Source organism: Tachyglossus aculeatus, chromosome 5 (genome assembly GCF_015852505.1).
Source record: "Tachyglossus aculeatus isolate mTacAcu1 chromosome 5, mTacAcu1.pri, whole genome shotgun sequence".
In the NCBI taxonomy this organism is placed as follows: domain Eukaryota; kingdom Metazoa; phylum Chordata; class Mammalia; order Monotremata; family Tachyglossidae; genus Tachyglossus; species Tachyglossus aculeatus.
The window spans coordinates 53,363,361-53,383,855 of NC_052070.1; the positions used below are offsets into that span (position 1 = coordinate 53,363,361).

Sequence of the window (20,495 nt, forward strand, 5' to 3'; positions counted from 1 at the left end):
GCCCCCAGGCCTGGCCCTGAGTGACAGACAGCCTTTTCCATCATCATCATCATCAATCGTATTTATTGAGCGCTTACTATGTGCAGAGCACTGTACTAAGCGCTTGGGAAGTACAAATTGGCAACATATAGAGACAGTCCCTACCCAACAGTGGGCTCACAGTCTAAAAGGGGTGCCAGAGGGGTGCCCAGCTCGGGGCCAGCCCCTGTCCCCTCAAACCTCATCTTTCAATCAGTTGGTCATTAAAGGCTGCACTAGCTTGTCAGGCCTCTTGTTCCTTCCTTCCCATCCTGCCTTTGGGTTTGCTGCCGAGCAAATCTGGTGATCCATGAGAAAGAGAGAGAGGAGTCTACACTAAAGGTGAATGTGAGTTTGGGGGTAAGCCAGGGTTTTTAAGTTTTATGCTGCTGCTAAACCATTCCCATGGAGTATCTAGTAATAACTTTCTAGATGGGGAGGGGGTGGGCAGACAGACCTAATTATGACTAGCTGTGCTGCTTACATCACTGCCACTTTTACAGATTGCCCATCTGCTAACCCATTCTTTCCTTCAGTGATATTTATTAAGTGTTTATAAAGTTCCAGGCACTTGTATTAAGTGCTAGGGTAGGTACAAGATAATCAGCTTGGACACGGACCCCATATGCAGCTCACAGTCTTAATCCCCACTTTACAAATGAGGTATCTGAGGCACAAAGAAGTTAAGTTACTTAAAGAGAAGTGGCAGAGCTGGGATTAGAACTCAGGTTCTCTGATGCCCTTGCCCATGTTCTTTACACTATTTGCCAAAAGAATGACTTGTACTCGGTTTGGGTGGTAGGATAGGCCAGGCCTGGGCATTCATTCATTCATTCAATCATATTTATTGAGCACTTACTGTGTGCAGAGCACTGTACTAAGCGCTTGGAAAGTACAATTTGGCAACATTTAGAGACAGTCCCTACCCAACAATGGGCGAACCAAACCAGACCATCCCCTGACCCTTCCGCCCCATCTCACTTTGCATTCTTTTCTTTCCGTTCTTGTTTCCCCATCTCCATGGCTCAGTCCCTAGAGGATCTCGAAGACCAAAAAAGGAAAAAGAAGAAAGAGAAGATGGGATTTGGCTCCATCTCCAGGGTCTTTGCCAGAGGGAAGCAGCGGAAATCCCTAGATCCAGGCCTCTTTGATGGTACTGCTCCTGATTATTACATAGAGGAAGACGCAGACTGGTGACTGCCCTAATAGCCTGCCTCCCTCTGCTGACAGTGGGTGTGTGTGTTTGTGTGTGCGCGTGCGTGCGTACATGTGTGTGCGTATGTGTGTGTGTGTGCGTGTCAGCTGCGTCCGTGTGTGTGACTGTATCTAACAAAAGACAAACCAAGTGTGAGCCCCTCTCTCTGCGTCGCCACCTCTGTAATTGATGTACATATTACAAAAACTGTGTGTGAATATGTTAACTGTTGTCCTTGGAGCGATGCAGTTGTGTTGTAATCTCATCTTTTTTATGTTTCTTCTTTTTGGGGAGAAGGAGGTTTGCTTTTGTTGGGTTTTCGCCCCTCCTCCACACACACCCCCTACCAGTTTTTTTTTTTTATGAAACTTGAAAACTTGAAGGACTGCTGTGTATTTGTAAATAACAAAAATATCGTGCACCTTGTGCTTGTAAAACGTCTGTTGTCCAAACCACTATTGCTGGAGCCCGTCTCGTGGATGCATTCTGTACCTGGTTTGATTGGGAGGTGAGGGACAGACTAGATCCTGCCCCCAGAATGCACCTGAGCTACATTAGCAACCACAACCCCCTTCCCTCACTACAAATCAATGGAGAGAAGGAGGATGGGCTGGCTACCATTCACTAAGACTAGCAAACCCAGCTAGGGAAGTCTTTTAAGCCAAGCTCTTTTAGGGGGGCAATCTAAGGTCTTTTAAGGGCCTGCCAGTTTTGAAATCATCTTTTTCTTTAAAAAGAAAAAAAAATCTTTTGTTTTAATTTATTTGCACAAATGCAGAAAGCTTATTCTAAATTATTACATAAATATTGGAGCTTATATTTTTCCACAGGGGGTGGGAGGGAGGGTGGGAGTTTCTATTGACCGTACGTTCTCACGTAGCTGCCCAATGGACTTGGAGAAGGAGGGTGGCTGAACCCCAAGGGAACCTCTGATTTCAACCTCTTGTGCTTATGTCTTACCTCCCCTCCCGCCACCACCCCTAAGTTGTTTCTGTTATATTTCCATCCCTCTCATGACGTAACCCGCCCCCAACCGCTTTCTGAACTTGACACACGTAATGTCAGATCTTTGTAAATATCTATTTATCTAGGGTATAAAATGCCAAACCTGATGGAATTATAACGAGGGTATTTATTAAGAAAGAGAGGAAGGGGAGGGTGGAGATTGGCTGCAGATAGAAAGCCCAGTAGAGGGCCTTGGGGCCACCGCCTCCCTGAACTGAGTCAGTATAACCACCACACCAGCCTTCCTCTTCTCAGAACTCGTACCAGGTATTAACTGGAAAGGCCCAAGTGCCTTCCAGTCCTCCCCTCGGCTCCCCTAAGCATCTCTTGGGGAAACAGACAGGAGTAATCTGAGTGAGACAGTCTGGATGTGGGGCCAAGGGTCACACCCGAAAGTTTTCCTCCCTCCGTCCTGTGATGTTTATCTTGTCTGTACCAATGTTAGTCTGCTGTGTGGTCCTGAAGCAGCCTAGCCATGGCAGCCCCCAGGTAAGGCAAGCGGCCAGAAACATTTCGTTCATCTTTTCTGGGGCATTGTGTTCTTCCTCCCTGGGCTTTGGGAGTGAAGGGGATCGGGCATGGTGAGATCAGATGAATGACTGCAGTGCTTGCTTGTACATCAGGTCTGATCCCGGGCAACTAAATCTAGATTAACATTTTATTTTTAATCGTGATTGCCCCTTTGTACGGATACACCTCGCTCAGTGCTCCATTACCGACTACAATAACGCTGCGCTTTATGCTTACAGTAACATTTTAAGCTCTTAAAAATTTAATAAGAATTTAATAAATGCTAGAGCATATTTTTTTGAATTCCTGTCAGTGCACCCTGTTTGAAAGGGTTATTTTGTCTTAAAATTACAAAACAAACAAAAAAAACACAAAAAAATTATATCAGACTGCTAAATTTGCTTTTGACATGATGGGTGGGAAACTCAAGAGGGGTCTACAGGAAGTGGCTTAAACCCTGCACTGTTTGAGCCAAAAGAGCTGGCCAGAACCAGGAGAAAACAGCTCCCTTGGCCAGTTTTCTTTTCAAAAGAATATTTTATAAAATGCTTTTCCCCTATGAGTTTTTTTATTTAAAAAAAAAATCAACCACGTCGTCTGGTTATTATTCAGTAGTTCCTTTCATTTCAGTCTTTGTAAATTAGGAAAAAAAATCTAAAAGTTACTGAGAGGATGATTTATTTAAGAGAACAACGATAAATAGCATTCGAATTATGGGTAACATTAGATTTAACTTTTCCCCTGGGAAAGGTTTCTTCAAGGCATGGATGCAAATATAAAAATATTAAAAAAATATAAATAAAGCTTATTTTAAAATATGATCGAATTCTATGTGATTTGATTGCTTCTGCTTTGCTCCGAGTGGAATTGGCTAATGGGGCACTACTAGTTCCACGGCCGGGGGGTGGTGGATAGACTGGAGGCTTTGTGATTGCAGCCCCAGGACCAACTGCTCATGAAACTCAATTGGGAGGGACAAGAATAAGCCAGTCCGAACCAGATGTAACAGGGGTGTGGGTGGGGAGCCAGGAGTTCCCCTGGGGCCAATTAGTACATTCCTCCAGTTCAGAGAATAGTAATTTTATGGAAATGGTGTCCCCCGCCTTGTGAGGCAGAAAGCGTTAAAATACCCCAATCTCCATCCGTGGAACTGGAGGCCAGGTCTGGGCAGCATCTGCATTCTAATATGACTAATAGCGCTATTTGGCAAGGTAGCTGCTGTAGAACTTTCCTTCTTAAAGCTTCGCATTGGTTCAAGCAACACAGTGGATTGGTGCTAGTGCTGAGCAAGCAGTTCTGGGCAATGCTTTGTCAGTGCCAAGAGCCAGACGGTTATTTGTAAAATGTGGGAGGGAGATTGCAATTGCTTTAGAGCCAGGCCCTAAGGACTCTTTTTTTTTTTCCTACCGAAAAACTGTCCCATTGCTGTTCAATTCCAGGTCCAAGTCTGGCTGGGAGACAGGAGCAAAATGGGGAAGGGGAGATAACCAAGACAAGGTGGAAGGATAGGGTTTTCTCAATAGCCATAGTCCCAGGGTCCAGACCTAGGGGTTCTGGGCAGGTAGCACAGAGTGGCTCTTTAAGTGAGCCTTTAGCTTGCTTTTCCCAATCCAGGGGCACCACTCTCTGTCCCTGCTCCCTTTACTCCTAGAGGATTATTGAGCACTTGGCCTGAGGGAAGGAAGGAGCTGCCCTAACAGGCTCCCTTGAGGGGATCTTTCACTTCCACCTCCCCTTGGCCAAGCCTAGACAGCAGGGGTCCTAGGACTCCAGAGCATCCTTTCATTTAACTATAATACCAATCAGACTCCAGGGATCAGACACGGGTCCCTTGACCCTCAACCTAGCTGACTCCCACTTATCTATAAAAGAACCTGAATAAAATATCTGCAACAACTCAAAACTATATTGCAGCTTGAAGCTAACTCCAGAGGTCTTTACAAGAGCCGGTAATAAGGAACCAGATGGACTGATTTGAGTCTCCTCACCACCATCATCATCATCATCAGTATTTCCTGAGCATTTACTGTATGCAGAGCACTAGACTAAGCATGTGGGGGAGTATGATCCAACAGAGTTGAAAGACATGTTCCCAGCCCACAACAAGCTTAACTCCCCAGCAGTGAAAGAACCAGAATGTCCACCATGGCAGGAACCAGAGAGAAACCAAAGGCCCAGGCAATCCGCAACCTGGACCACCAGTCTCTGGATAAAGAGGCCCCGTTAAAACTCCAAACCATCCTGTGTAAGGTCCTGGATTTGCCAGCCTGAGCAGCCGAAGGAGGAGGGAAATATTTTAAATATGGCTAATTAAGGGTCATTAGGCTGAAGCCAATCAACCGTTCCACCTTTGCTCCCTCCCCCAGCTCCACAGCTTGCACCAGGAACTATGGTCTTGTTGAACATGTCCTAGGCCTCTAAGTCACATAAACTAGTGCTTCCTAAATGCCTGGGGATAGAGACTCTTTTTTGGGCTGGAATCTGCCTCCCTGGGATCAACACTGAATCCCTCTCTCCTCAAATGGTGCTACCCCTACCTCTCACTCGTTAGGTGTGATTCAGGGTCAATGCCAACTTCCCATCGAGCTGGACAACTCCATGGGACAAGAGTTTGAAGTGGAGGGAATGGAGTCACAGTTTCTACAAAGCGAAGTAAAGTCAGATTGTTTAGTCAGCAGACCCTTCCCCGTACTAAATTATTTGCCACTTAACCCAGGCTGTTCTAAGGAGTTTAACCACTGGTAACTAGACTTCTAGTGGGTCCCCATTCTCTCTCAGCCAAAACTAGACTCAAGCATAAACCAGGTCAGTGCAAACACCAACTACCAAGTCATCATAGGCTCAGCCTCCACAGGATGGAACAAGCACAATACCGGACTCCTACACCCTCCTGGAAAAGCTATACACATGCTGATGGCCCGATTCAGCTCAGAGCAATGATTACAAACGATTAGGCATTTCACAGGTCCCTAGCTCGTCTTATCCCATCCACTGGGCTCACACTCCCAATGGAGGAGACAAGGGTGGTTTAGGCCTGAGCTCCTAGCAGACCTTTCTGCCCTAGAGCACTGGGTCACACACAGACCCAAATCTGAGTCACTACCTTGGGGAAAGGGCCATTAACCACGGTCTAGCAGCATGACAATGAACAGCATATGAGCTAGATAACACTCTCTGGAAAAGATGGGACTTTCCTTTTCTACCAAGATCACACCATGGACCAGGTTGCCAAATGTTGACTCAGGAGGGCCCACCCAGAGATAGCTTTCAGGTACCATCTCCAGATTATATAAAAGACAACTAATGTGCCAGTAATACTAACAACAATAATAATTGTGGTATTTGTTAAGCACTTATTATGTTCCAGGCACTATACTGGGGAACATACAACTTAATTGTATTGGACACAGTCCCTGTCCTACATAGGGCTCACAGTTTTAATCCCCATTTTACAGATGTGGAAACTGAGGCCCAGAGAAGTTAAGCAACTTGCCTGAGGTCATACAGCAGACAAGTGGCAGAGCTGGGATTAGAACCCAGGTCCTCTGACTCCCAGGCCAGTGTCATTCCACTAGGCCACGCTGCCAAGACAGAGCATGGTGTTCCAGGACCTACAATCAATTAAGGCAAAAGCCAGGACTAGCTTGGTGACCACTGAGAAACAGGGTGTCTCACAGAGTCAGTAATAATAATGATGGTACTTGTTAAGTGCTTACTCTGTGTCAAGCACTGTTCTAAGCTCTGGGGAAGACACAAGTTAATCCTTTCGGACAAGATGGAAGGATACATGATTTCTCAATGCCCTTGACCTGACTAGAAAGAGCCCTCCAAAACTCTGCTTTCCCTTAAGCCATTCAGCATGTTTTCCCACTCCGGCATCTGAGACAGCAAATCAAGTGAGCTCTTCATCCATGCTCTCCCAAAGACTGTCAGGTTAAAACTCAATTCCTGAGTGTCAGCCTAATATCAAACCTGGGATTCCTTGAGGGGTTTGGGGGGGAGAGTCTGAGTCCAAAAGCAGCTCCCAGGGGTCATCCCTGGCCTGTGGCTTCCAGGTAATCAATCAATCAAATCATATTTGAGTGCTTACTGTGTGCAGAGCACTGTACTAAGCGCTTGGGAAGTACAAGTTGGCAACATATAGAGACGGTCCCTGCCCAACAGTGGGCTCACAGTCTAGAAGACTGAGACTGAGGTAGACTGAGTCAGTTCTGGGCAATCCCAGAGTTCCAAAGGGCAACCTGAACCCTGGAGGCCTATTTTGCCTGAGTCCTTGTGGCCAGAAGCCTACTAGGGCCAGGTGAAGCCTACAAAGGAGTAGACGGTGTCTCAAACTAAGAAGGGTTCACTAAATGCCAAGCTGGCCACATCTTGGCTTGCCCCTTTTAACAGCCAGACAGGGACAAACTTCCATAAACACAGTCCTGTGGCTAGTGTCTGGTAGTCCTTGAACAAGGCCCCATCCGGAAGGTAGTGCCTGCCCTCAGGGTTTAGAACAGACATACCTATAGACACTGGCTTGCCCACTGATGGTCTTCTAGTGCACCAGGCAAGGATATGCATGTGACAACCAAAGAGTTGTTAATATATGTTGCATGATATGTAGACATCATGGGTACCATTCTATGAACGAACAAAGATTTCCCATTCCTATAGAGTGCTATGAGGGGTAAAGGTGGGGGCCTACTGACCCTCCCACTTGCTCCAGAGACTCTGTGTCCCCTTTCTAGTCCTTGTGATTGAGTCATGACCCAGGGAGGCTCAGCAACAAAAATTAAAAATTGAATAAACATCCGGTTCCATACTGGAACCGGGCAAGGGACAGGCTAACTGAAAGCCAGACTGCCCAGTATAAAACTGGGCAGCCAGCCACCCTAAAAGACACACAACTGGTCCTGGGATGGTGCTTTGATGAGGGGATGGGGCTTGTACCCTAAATGTTTCTAACAGGGACAAGACTACTCTGAGGCCCTTGAAGGATAAGATGTTCCTGCAGAGAGGTCCCTTAAGGCTTTGAGTGGGATGAAATGGGAAGGAGGGAGTGGGATTAGGAGAGGACCAAGGCATGAAGATCACACCTCATTGTTCTTTGCCTCACTGGTCACCTGGATACTTGAGGGTGGGAAGGGGAAGAGAAAGAGGGAGTGCCTTATCTCATTCCGACTGGCCCTCCTACACCTGTAGAATCTTGCTCAGGCTACTCCCCAAGAAGGGTGGGTAAAGAGGCAGGGATACCAGAAACTGTGTGAGCAGGGCTCTCCTGGAACCACCAGAGATTCAGGTCCTTTGTTCAGTGAAAGAAGACCATGCCCTGAGGCTACACAAACAGCCCACCGCAGGGTACCAGAGGAGCAGCATGGCCTAATGGATAGAGCACGGGCCCAGAAGGTCATGGGTTCTAATCCCGCCTCCATCATTTGTCTGCTGTGTGGCCTTGGAAAGTCACTTCACTTCTCTGTGCCTCAGTTACCTCATCTGTAAAATGGGGATGAAGACGGCGAGCCCTGTGTGGGACAGGGACTGTGTCCCTACGTGATTTGTTTGTATCCACCCCAACATTTACTACAGTGCCTTTCACATAGTAAGCACTTAACAAATGTCATCATTATTATTCCCAGGGGGCAGGACAGACTTGCAGCTAGAGTAGCAAGGATGAAGCATCACTCATCCCTTGCCATCCCCCCTGCCTGGCAAGTGAGAAGCAGCGTGGCATAGTGGATAGAGTAGGGTCTGGGAGACAGAAGAACTTGGGCCCTAATCCCACCTCTGCCACTTGCCTGCTGTGTGACCTCGGGCAAGTCACTTAACTTATCTGTGCCTCCATTATCTCATCTATAAAATGGGAATTACATTTGCAAGCCCCATGTAGGACATGGATGGTGTCCAACTTGACTAGTTCGTATCTACCCTCTAGACTTTAAGCTCATTATGGGCAGGGAACTTGTCCACTGATTCTGTTGTGTTGTACTCTCCCAAGCACTTAGTACAGTGCTGTTGACATAGTAAGTGCTTAATAAATACCATTGATTACCCCAGTGCTTAGTAGAGTGCCTGGCACACAGTAAGTACTTAAAAACCAAATTACAAAAACAAAAAAGGTCCTCCTGCCTAGAGGATGGCCAGAGAAAACAATGGGCAGAGCTGTTAGCCTGCAAAGTCACCTTCGGCACCCTCTCCTTGGTCCCCAGCACCACAGCAGGAAGCCACGATCTTTCTCCTACGTGCAGAAGCTTCAGTCTTGACCAGATCAAGGAAATCCACAGGGTGCAGCTGCCAGATTTGGTTTCTGCAGTGGCCTCGCTGGCACTAAACAGGCATCAAGGGAGGCTATAGCACAAGATGGCATAGGTGCCATCCTCATAATAGGGCACCCACTCCTGGAAAATGGACGTCTTTTTTTTTTATTCTTTCCAGCTTTTAGGCCACTTGTTAGGCACGGTCCTGTGCTTCACAATCAACTCAATCTCAGTGCCTAGAGTGGACCTTCTTACATGTCCTCTCTAGGGCCTCTAGTCCATCTCCCTGCCCTAGGGAAGGCCTAAACTTCCAACATCCCAGGAAGCAGGGAACAGTTCCAGCTCTTCTAACTCCCCCTATTTTCTCCCCTCAAAAGGAATGCTTCCAGCCCACTTGGAAAGCCCAAACTGGGACCAGCACCAAAGCCTCAGTAGCACGGCTGCTTCGTCCTAGTGACAAACGGAATCCTAAACACAGACAACACCCCCACAAACCACAGATTAAGAGGCAGTAAAGTAAGGAAGGAGCCCTTCTACCTAGAACACCAACAGTTACTGTTTAACTCACAAGCCACTTCAGATTTACCTCAACACAAATGCATTATCTGTTCCCCCGCTCCCCCCCCCCACCCCTTCAGGTAGGCAGGGAAGGGTCTCTTCAGGGAAGTAGCATCTCCAAACTAATAATCAATGATATTTACTGGGCATTTGCTGTGAGCAGAAAACTACTAAGCAATTGGGAGAAAACAACAGACATGTTTACCCTCAAGGAGCTTACAACCAGGAAAAGTAAATGACAGAAAGGCTCAATCAATGGTGGATCATAAGCACTTACTGCGTGCAGAGCACCTAATAGAGGGTTTGGGGGAGTACAATAGTCCAAGTAGAAATGATTCCTGGTTTCAAGGAGCTAGAGTCTCTTGCCTGATTAGGATCCAGTGCTGGACTCTGACCAGTGAGAAGTTAACCCATAGGGAGAGGTAAACTCTGCTTCACCCAGCTTCCAAGTCCATCCCCAGAGTATCTTCTGCTTACACAAGTGCAACTGGGATGGGGATTGGTGCTAAAAAGCCCTTGGACTTATGAGATGAGCAGCAGAAGCCTGAGGAGAGACCTGGTTGTGGATAGCAGCAAGAAAGCCATCAGCCTTCTCTCTAAATAGACTGAGAGAAGTAGTAAGAGAAGAGAGTGACTGATGTGGGCTTCCCATTGCTCCCCTGCCCTTCCTCCCACAAGCTCTCCTGGGCCAGACCTCTGCTGCAGTCATTGCCTGTAGCCCCTCATTTCACAGGGACCATAGCCTAGTGAATAAGTATCACCCCCTGAGCCCCAAATGGGACGGGGACTGTGTCCAACCTCAGCACATAGAACAGTGCTTGACAAATAGGATGTGGTCTAGTGGAAAGAGCATGGACATGGGAGTCAGAGGTTATGGGTTCTAATCTCAACTCTGCCATTTATCAGCTGTGTGACTTTGGGCAAGTCATTTAGCTTCTCTGTGCCTCAGTCACCTCATCTTAAAATGGGGATTAAATCTGTGAACTCCACATGGGACAACCTGAGTACCTTTTATCTACTCCAGGGCTTAGAATAGTACTTGGCACATAGTAAGCGCTTAACAAATGTCATCATTATTATTATTATTATTACAACATAGTGAGCACTTAGAAAGCAGCATAATATGGGCCTGGGAGTCAGAAAGTCATGGGTTCTAATCCCAGCTCTGCCACCTGTCTGCTGTGTTACTTTGGTCAAGTCACTTCACTTTTCTGGGCCTCAGTTACTTTATCTGTAAAATGGGGGTTGAGACTGTGAGCCCCACATGGGACAAGGATTGTGTCCAACCTAATTTGCTGGTATCCACCCCAGCAACTAGCATGGTGCCTGACACATTGTAAGTGCTTAACAAATACCACAATATCACTTAAATATAGTACTACTACTACTACTAATAATAATAATAATAATAACCCACCATTGCAAACTTGTTTCTTTGGAGAATTTCAAAATACTGAGCTACTCTCCAGTCTGGCTGCCAAGAGCCAGCCAACCTCCCTCTGTCTGTTTGACACTCAGAAAGCACACAAGCATGACAAGACAGTGCTTTTCCATGAGCACAAAAGTAAGAATTAGATCATACAGGCCTGGTTACTTCCAAATATCACCCCCAGCTTCCTGACAGCTTTTCAGGCTGCCCTGGCTTTCCCCACTAAGTACAGGCAGAAAGTCCTCCCCGAGTCCCTCCAGTCAGGGGACAGACCTTACCATAAGAAGGCAGGCTAAGGTGCAGATCTAGCCGGAGTCCCTGGGATAGAGGAGCAGTGCTGCCTATTGGAAAGAGCACAGGCCTGGGAGTCTCAGGACCTGGGTTCTAATCCTGACTCTGCCACTTGTCTGCTGGGTATCCTTGGACAAATTACTTTTATGTGCCTCAGTCCTCTCATCTTGAAAATGGGGACTCAATACCTCTTTCTCCCTCCTAGACTGTGAGTCCGGAATGGGATAAGGATTGTGTCTGAGCTGCATATATTACATCTATTCTAGCACTTAGTACAGTGCTTGGCACATAAGAGCTTAGAACATATCACAATTATTATCATTATTAGTCAGCTGAGGGCCAGGATCAGGGTAGTTCTGGGCTATCCCAGTCTTCCTGCAGCCCAGGCAACCAGCTTGGGGACAAAAGCACAGGCCAGAGATGGGGATGGGGGTATTGGCTTGCATATACTGGAGGCATGCCTGGCTCAGGCCAAGTTCCCTGCATCTCATAGCAGCAATCACAGCACTGGGCTGCTTGATTGCTTTCCTCAGACTGGGGTATCGTTGTTCCAGACGCAATTTAAATCAACTCCAAACCCACCCAGCTTCTCCATTCCTAATTCAGAGGCCAGTGTCTTCAGGGGAAGCAGAGAAACAGCACGGTCTAGTGGATAGAGCATGGGCCTGGGTCAAAAGGACTTGGGATCTAGTCCCAACTCTGCCACTTGTGTGCTATGTGACCTTGGGCAAGTCACAATGTATCTGTGCCTCAGTTACCTCATTAGCAAAATAAGGACTATTCATTCAATTCATTCAATCATATTTGAGCACTTATTGTGCACGGAGCACTGTACTTGGGAGAGTACAATACCAAAATAAACAAACATTCCCTACCCACATGAGCTTACAGCCTTGAGGAATGAGATTATGACTGAGCCCCATGTGGGACGTGGACTGTGTCCAACCCGATTACCTTGTATCTACCCCAGCTCTTAGAACAGTGCCTGGCACATAGTAAGTGCTTAACAAATACCTTTAAAAAAAGAAGGCAGAGCAGGGCTGCCATTGCAGGCCCAATCTCAGGAAGCTCCAGGGAACCAAAAGCAAACTGACGAGAGGGCATTCACTGCAGCACAGGAAGGGCCCAGATTCTCACAACCCTGGAGGAACGGCAGTGCAGTGGATGTGTGTGTGTGCGCACACACGTGGTAATTCATCCAGCCTTGCAGAGTTCCACCCAATCATATCAGTCCACATTCTCCCCAGAAAGGGACTCAGAAGGCTGATCTAAATGAGACTGGAATTCTCTATTGCAGAAATAATTCCAGTCACTGGGGCAGCGGATGCTTTCATGTTTGGGCTATTTGGAACTACAGGGCTTGACCTAGCAAAGAGTGCTGATTAATAAACCTGTCTACATGTTTTGTTGTCTTTCTCCCCATTCTAGACTGTGAGCCTATTGTTGGGTAGGGACCGTTTCTATATGTTGCCGACTTGTACTTCCCAAGCGCTTAGTACAGTGCTCTGCACACAGTAAGCGCTCAATAAATATGATTGAATGAATGAATGAATAAACCATTCTACCTCTGGTAGGCAAACAGAGCCTTGGACAATTCCTGTTGGGCAGAGAAAGGCACAGTCCAATGGCCTCAGGCTACCAGTCGGCCAAGCCAGAACCAGACCTGTGGGTCGCATGCTCGTCCCACTGAGCCACACTGCTAGATACCAAGTTTTGAATAATTAGACCAGCTTCTGGGAACAAGAGCATATGGAACCTGCGGACTACTCATCTGGCATAAGACTGGCACCATCATCCCCCTTCCACCTTTCACAACCCCTTAAAGCTCATCTCCCCAAGAGCGCCCTTCCACCTTTCCATTCCCTTAAAGCTCACCTCACCCAAAAAGACCCTACTGCCTTCTTGGTGGACAGAGTGTTGGGGTGAAAAATTCATTATTTTGTGCCTCACTTCAGTGCAAATAGGCTGAGTTCAGGAAATCAAGCTCAAAAAGGGCTGCCTTCCTCAGCTTTGCTCCCAACCCAAGGAGGCCTCTTCTTCCCTAGGAATGGGCTGTGGGAAGTACTGGAGTTTGGGGCTATGTGAGAGGACCCCCAAGGCTGCGGCAGGGTCCCACATCATAGCAGCCTCATTCATCCTACTGGATCTGGAGTATTTTCCTATAGCCCATTCATTCTCTCCAAACTCTCATCCTCTGGCAAATCTTAGGGTAGTGGGGAAAAGCAAACTTTGAGTTGAGGAGGTTCAAATTTAAGGTCTTCATTCATTTACCATTCCCCCACAGTTAAGCCTAGTTTCATCTTCATAGCAGATTGGTTCTCTGTTCAGATTCCACTCCCTCCCCTGAGGCAGCCAGGGAAATTTCCATGATGGCAGACAACTAGGAAGAAGCTTCCAGAAACAGGACTTGCAGAGATTGGCGAAGAGCTAACTGATATCAGCAAGATATTGCCCTAACTCTCCCCAGGTTGAGAAATGGATTATGCCATAGGCTACTGGGCCAATGTCTACTTTCCCTTTTGGGGTAATCCAACCCTGCTTTGCTCCCAACTGTATCAGAGGCCCCCAATTTAGCTGAGTAGAGCCAATTTGAACCTGCCATCCAGAAGCCATGGGAGCATGGCTCCATCATCTATTCTGTGGAAGTCTGTCTCTATCTTACACAACAGATTAAGGAGTGGGGAGGGATTGGCAAGTGCACGTGGATTTGCCATCATATCAAGAGAATGTGATTCTTCCCCAGAAGGGTTTAAATCACAGGGAGTTGTCACTGCAGTTTTAGCTTTTCACTGTAGAGTGACTGGCAGGGTTTAAAGTGCCTAAAGTGACAGTAAGCGCTCAATAAATACTACTGAATGAATGATAAAGAGAAGAGGGTCCAAGTCAGCAAAGGGGAATCTTAAACAGACAAATGTTTGCCTGATGCTGCCTTACTTAGGGTGATCAGTGTTAAAGGACTAACCAGATTCTTGTGCAAACAGCAGGGAAATGTAATTTAGGTGGGCAGCGAATTTTTTCTGCTAATTCTGTTGCACTGTACTCTCCCAAGTGCTCATAGTAAGACCTAAACAAAAACCACTGATTCATCTATAGTACCAATCTTCAGATCTTTGTGTGTGCATGTTTGTTAGTCCCAGAAAGGATGCAATTGCTGCTCATGGATCTTCAAAATATCAGTAAGGGTGGATTCAAATTCATTTAGAAAAGCAGAAGATATCAGGAAATGGTACACAGGGAGGCGGGAATCCTGAGGTACCCACACCAAAAAAGCATATTGCATCCAGTCAATCAGAAACCCAGGTTCAGATTAGCCGTGGATCCCTTTGCTCTTCAAAGTCTAATGTTGACGTGTCCTACAGCAATAGGAAGACAAAAAGGGTCATATATCCAAGAAAATCAATGGTTTGGGGAAGTCTACTGTGAATATACTAGATGTTAGATGGCTGTGGGTCAGGGGGTTCCATGGTTTTCCACACTATAAAGGGTTAACTCAGGAGACTTCTAGCAACCAATTTTTCATATCCATCAGCAGTGAAACAAGAAGAAACAGGCTAAGTTTCAGCCTGGAGAATTTAGGTTAGTTACATGAAATCCCTGAACATAAAGCTGGTAGACTCTAGACTTCATGACCAAGGGAGATCGTGAGATCTCCTTCCACAACGTGTATTTAAAAGCAGAGACCCGTCTTCCTAGGAAGGGTCAGGGCCATTCCAGTCAGCCTAGGATCAAATGAGGTCTAAGTCCTTTCTGAGATCCTCTAAAAGTTCATTGATACCCACAAGACAGGGAAATCTCATCAAGCTTCCCCCCCCCCATCCCACCCCCACCACCATCTCTGATGTGGGATTACTGTACATCTAAAGCTTAGAGCTGTTTTAATATGAATATATGAATTTTGGTTCAGTGTCTGGAGCAAGTGGCAGGGGAGACAATTAGATTCAATCACCAAGTGCCCTCATGTCTAGAGAAGCAGCGTGGCTCAATAGAAAAAGCACGGGGTTGGGAGTCAGAGGTCATGGATTCAAATCCCGGCTCTGCCAATTGTCAGCTGTGTGACCTTGGGCAAGTCATTTAACTTCTCTGTGCCTCAGTTACCTCATCTGTAAAATGGGGATGAAGACTGTGAGCCCCACGTGGGACAACCTGATCCGCTTGTATCCTCCCCAGCGCTTAGAACAGTGCTTTGCACATAGTAAGCACTTAACAAATGCTATTATTATTATTATGTCTGGAAGATAAAGCTGCTCAGGTCAGCAAACTTTCAGAGGGTTGAAACTCTTGAGCTCTCCAGGTCTAAGAGCTGAGTCTCTGCTATAGCGCAGAATCTGGGGAGTGAGGGTTTTGGGGGCAGGTCCTGGGCCTCTCTCACAGCCTGTGGAGTTCCTTGCCCATGACTTCCTGCTACATTGTAAACTCTTTGTGGGACTGTGTCCTACCTAATTAAACAGTGTTTTATTGAGCAGAAGCAGCATGGCCTAGTGGAAAGAATATAGGCCTAGGAATCAGAGGACCTGGATTCTGGTTCTAATCCTGGGCTCTGCCACTTGCCTGCTGGGTGACACTGAGCCAGTCACTTAACTTTTCTGTGCCTCAGTTTCCTCATCTGTTCTCCCTTTTCTTTAAGCTGATCTCTGTGTGGGATGGGGACCATGTCCAACCTGATTATCTTGTATCTATCCCAGAACATAGTACAGTGTTTAGCACATAGAATGTACTTAAGTACTATTTTATCATTATATTACTTGTGCAGAGCATAATGTGGTATATGTAAATCAGATTGATTATCTTGTCTACCAACTCTGTTGCATGGTACTCTCCCGAGTGCTGGTACAGTTCTGGACACATAGTAACCACTTAACTACCATTAAAAAAAACCCAGATCATCATCTGCAAAGTTCTGTGGGTGTAGCACTGCAAAAGGCTTTTTAATGATTCTTCTGCACAGCTTGCTAAATGATACTTAAATTCATCTTGTTCAATTGTTCTATGGCTGGCCCTCAGATTATTACATAATTATCTGAGATACGATTAAGGACCTAGGATTTGATGAGAAGCAGCCTGGCCTAGTGAAAAGAGCCCAGGCCTGGGAGTCAAAGGACCTTGGTTCTAATCCCAGCTCTGCCACTTGTCTGCTGTGTGACCTTGGGCAAGTCACCTCACTTCTCTAAGCCTCAGTTTCCTCATCTGTAAAATGGGGATTAAGACCTTCATAGTGTCTGTCAGACAGGGGAAGTAGGAGGGTGAGCAACTGAAAAAGCAAAATAGCCAGCAGTCACTAGCCAACAGAAAAAGTCACTTTCTTGCATTAAAATGCAACATTAAAAAAGTGAGACTTCAGCTTTTGGCTTAAAAATGTGCTGACAGGCCTGCTCTGTCCTCCTAACCAAGGGCAGAGAGCCCAGCTGCAGACTCCAGAGGTCCAGCACTGGTAAAACATCCCTGCAGAAGAGCAGGGCTGGGGCACCTGCAATGTGGTGAGGAGGGCCAGAGTGGAGAAAGTTCCTCTGTTGTCTACCCCCTTACTAGGGTCAGGCAGAAAGGGGTCCTGCCTGAAGGTCAGGGGAAAGCAATGACTGGAACTCCTAGTAGAGGGAACAGCAGCTTAGTAGCATGGACCAGTGAAAAGAGCTCTGGCCTGGGAGTCAGAGGACCTGGGTTCTAATCCTGCCACTGCCGCTTACCTGCTGTGTGACCTTGGGAAAGTCACAACTTCTCTGGGCCTCAGTTTCCACATCTGTAAATTGGGGATTCAATAACTGCTATTCCTCCCTCAGACTGTGAGCCCCTTATGGCACAGGGACTGTGTATTCAAGAGAAGCAGCATGGCTCAGTGGAAAGAGCACGGGCTTTGGAGTCAGGGGTTCGAATCCCGGCTCTGCCAAATGTCAGCTGTGTGACTTTGGGCAAGTCACTTAACTTTTCTGTGCCTCAGTTCCCTCATCTGTAAAATGGGGATTAAGACTGTGAGCCCCCCGTGGGACAACCTGATCTCCTTGTAACCTCCCCAGCGCTTAGAACAGTGCTTTGCACATAGTAAGCGCTTAATAAATGCCATTATTATGATTATTATTCGACCTATCTTGTATCTACCCCAGTGTTTAACACATAGTAAGTGCTTAAATGCTGCAATTATTACTATCATTTTTAATCTGCTGAAATTTAACCATTAACCTGTGTTTCACTGTCCTCTAAGCAGCGGACACATTGATGCCATGTTTCCTAACAGGTGAAAGGAGTCTAACACAGATTGGTAGCTTCTGGGGGTTCTGGGAAATGCTGAAGGACGCAGGCTGTGATGAGAAGCAGTGTGGCCTAGTGAAAAGAGCCCAGGCCTGGGAGTCAGAGGACCTAAATTCAAATCCCAGCTCTGCCACCTGATTGCTGTGTGATGTTGGGCAAGTCACTTCACTTCTCTGAGTTTCAGTTTCCTCATCTGTAAAATGGGGATTAAGACTGTGAACTGTGTCCAACCTGATTAGCTAGCAGAAGCAGCTTGGTCTGGGAGTCAGAAGGAGCTGGGTTCTAATCCCAGCTCTGCCACTTGCCTGCTGCATGACCTTGGTTGAGTCACTTCACTTCTCTGTGCCTCAGTTACCTGATCTGTAAAATGGGGATTAAGACTGTGAGCCCCAAGTGGGACAAGGACTTTGTCCAACCCAATGTGCTTATATCTACCCCAAAGCCTAGTACAGTGCCTGGCACATAGTATGCACTTAAATACCATATTATTATTATTATTACTATAAATGTGTCTAACAGGGTAGCCTGGGGAGAACAGGAGTGGGAGCAGCATGAGGAAATGGGGACCCAATGCTGGTTTCAAAAACCCTCTTGGTGCCATTTATTAGACAGCTGATGAGCTGCTCATAGAGATGTGCTCACAGGCTCCTCCAGCAGCTTGAGCAAAGTGCCTTGACCCTGAGTCTCACTGGGAGGCTGGAAACCTGGGACAGGCCCCGCTTGGTGCCCTCCCAGGACCGGCAGCTGGCATGGAGCCTCAGCATCGCTCCTCCAGGAGTCTCTGTTCACTTCTCAAGGCACCTGGAGGGGAAGCAGCAGGAAGAACCCATGCTCCAGAGGTGCTGCCCAGTGTGACCTGGGAACCAAAGCATCCCCGAGCTGTGGAGAGATGATCCATAACTGCCAACAGACTGATGCATCCTAGCACGGAAGCGAGCCAGCCAGTGGCCAGGCAGAGAGAATGGCTGCAGCTGGGACCACACCTCACAAGGTAATATAGTTTCCTGGATGGTCTTGTTCTAAATGCAGCCCCTCCAGCTAGCTTCTCTAAACCTGCATGTGGCATTAGCTGAGATAAGAGCAGAGCTGTAGAGGTGCCTTCTTCAGGGGAGGTCTGAGACCTGCTGGCTAAGGTCCATCATGTGCCCTTGCAATTGTCCAGATGGTGCTGCTCATCTAGAGGAACCCCTGGCCAAAGTCGGGACCTTTAAGAAGTTGACATTCGCAGCATCCCAGTGGCCCTCTGAACTCTCCTTCTGAGGCAGGACTGAGTCTCTCTCTGGGGAGTGGGGAGGATTTTTAAGTCTTAAGCACTGTATAGACATGCCACAGACAGTTCAACACCTTTGGTGAGAGGGAAAGAGTAGGAGGAGTGGTCAAACACCCATGGGCTTGGAAGCAGTGTGGTCAAATGGAAAGAGCACAGGCCTAGGTGGCAAAGGACCTGGATTTTAATCCCAGTTCCACTACTTACTTGCGGATTGACCTTGGGCAAGTCACTTCACTTCTCTGTGCCTTAGTTTCCTCAACTATAAAACGGGGACTCAATACCTGTTCTGCCTCCTATCTAGTCTGTGAACCTCATGTAAGACAGACACGGTGTCTGACCTATTTGATATGTAATTATTCCAGCGCTTAGAATAGTGCTTGACATAGTAAGCACTTTAAAATACCATAAAAAAGCACAAGGTTATATCTTAAAGGTTAGAGCATACCATTTCAACAACAAAAGCAGATTCTTAGTCAAGAATTTGTTTGGGATCCAACGGATGGTATCTATTAAAAAATGGCAGGGGTTTTCACCTGCCAAAAGGATCCAGTGGAAGGGAACATGCCCTCCAGTGTCCTCCATTTATTAAGCACTAGTCATAGTGAAAGCAGAGTGAGTATTGAAAAATGTAACCCCATGTCTTCTGTATTCCTTCTAGGCTGCGCCTTTTCCCACCACATCTCTCCCAGGACTCCCCTCTGCAGTGAGAGACTCCGGGAAGTCACACTTGCTGGCTGACAGAACTCTCCTTTCCCAAATCCCAGGCTGAACAGCCCCCCTATCCTGCCCTGACTCTGTCATCCAAAGAACTCCAGAAAGTCCAACCAGATAATAAAGTGGCAGATGCCTATCCCATTTTGTTCTCAAGTAACTGTGTCTACTTGTTTATAAAGGAAAGATGTCCCCTATAGTGGGAGGTACAAAGGCTCAGTGGAAGAATCTGTCATCCTCAACTCTGCAGCAACTGGCTGTGGCTGAGTTGTAGGGTGGGGGTAGGGTGCCACTCGATGTAGGGGGCCACAAGCCCCACCCCTAGCTGGCCCTCTCCTGTCCCATGACACCTTTCACCCAGCACTTCCTATTCAACCCCAACACCGACAGCAGGAACTGCTTGGTATGAGAGATTGATTCTCAGATCTCCTTGCTTTTCCCTCAATTTCAGAGAACATCCCAGCCCCAAATGCAGCATCTGAACACAACATCTGTGGTTCTAGTTTCATTGCAGCACCAAAGCAGCTCTGTAGGGGACCTGTTAAGGGGGACTTTCTGTCCTGGTGCCCAGAGGTAATAATAATAATTGTGGTATTTATTAATAATAATGATGGTTTTTGTTAAGCCCTATGTGCCAAGCACTGTTCTAAGTGTTGGGGTAGATACAAGATCATCAGGTTGTCCCACATGGGGCTCACAGTCTTCATCCCCATTTTACAGATAAGGGAACTGAGGCACAGTGAAGTGCCTTGCCCAAAGTCACACAGCTGATAAATGCCAGAGCCAGGATTAGAACTCACGACCTCTGACTACTAAGCCCAGGCTCTTTCCACTAAGCCATAAGTGCTCATTATGTGCCAGACACTGTACTAAGTGCTGGGGTGGATACAAGAAAATGGGGTTGGACATAGTCCCAGTCCCACTTGGGGCTCACAGTCTCAATCCCCATTTTACCGATGAGGGAACTGATGCACAGAGAAGTGAAGTGCCTTGTCCAAGGTCACATAGCAGACAAGTGGTGGAGCAGGGATT

General features: G+C 47.0%; 1 protein-coding gene across 2 annotated transcripts in view; it reads left to right on the plus strand.

Moving 5' to 3' along the window:
* Nucleotides 1-20,495, plus strand: part of KAZN (kazrin, periplakin interacting protein) — a 1,120,978-nt gene that overhangs the window by 1,046,319 nt on the left and 54,164 nt on the right. The window contains exons 10-12 of one of the 2 annotated variants that reach the window (XR_005451048.1): nucleotides 1,048-1,171; nucleotides 18,280-18,473; nucleotides 19,411-19,599. Coding sequence is in view for 1 of the 2 variants with exons in the window: in XM_038746129.1 (XP_038602057.1) it covers nucleotides 1,048-1,171 (124 nt within the window). In the remaining variant the exon portion in view is untranslated. Of the gene's footprint in view, nucleotides 1-1,047; nucleotides 1,172-18,279; nucleotides 18,474-19,410; nucleotides 19,600-20,495 lie in introns of those variants that run through there. The other variant, XM_038746129.1, reaches the window with a different exon arrangement.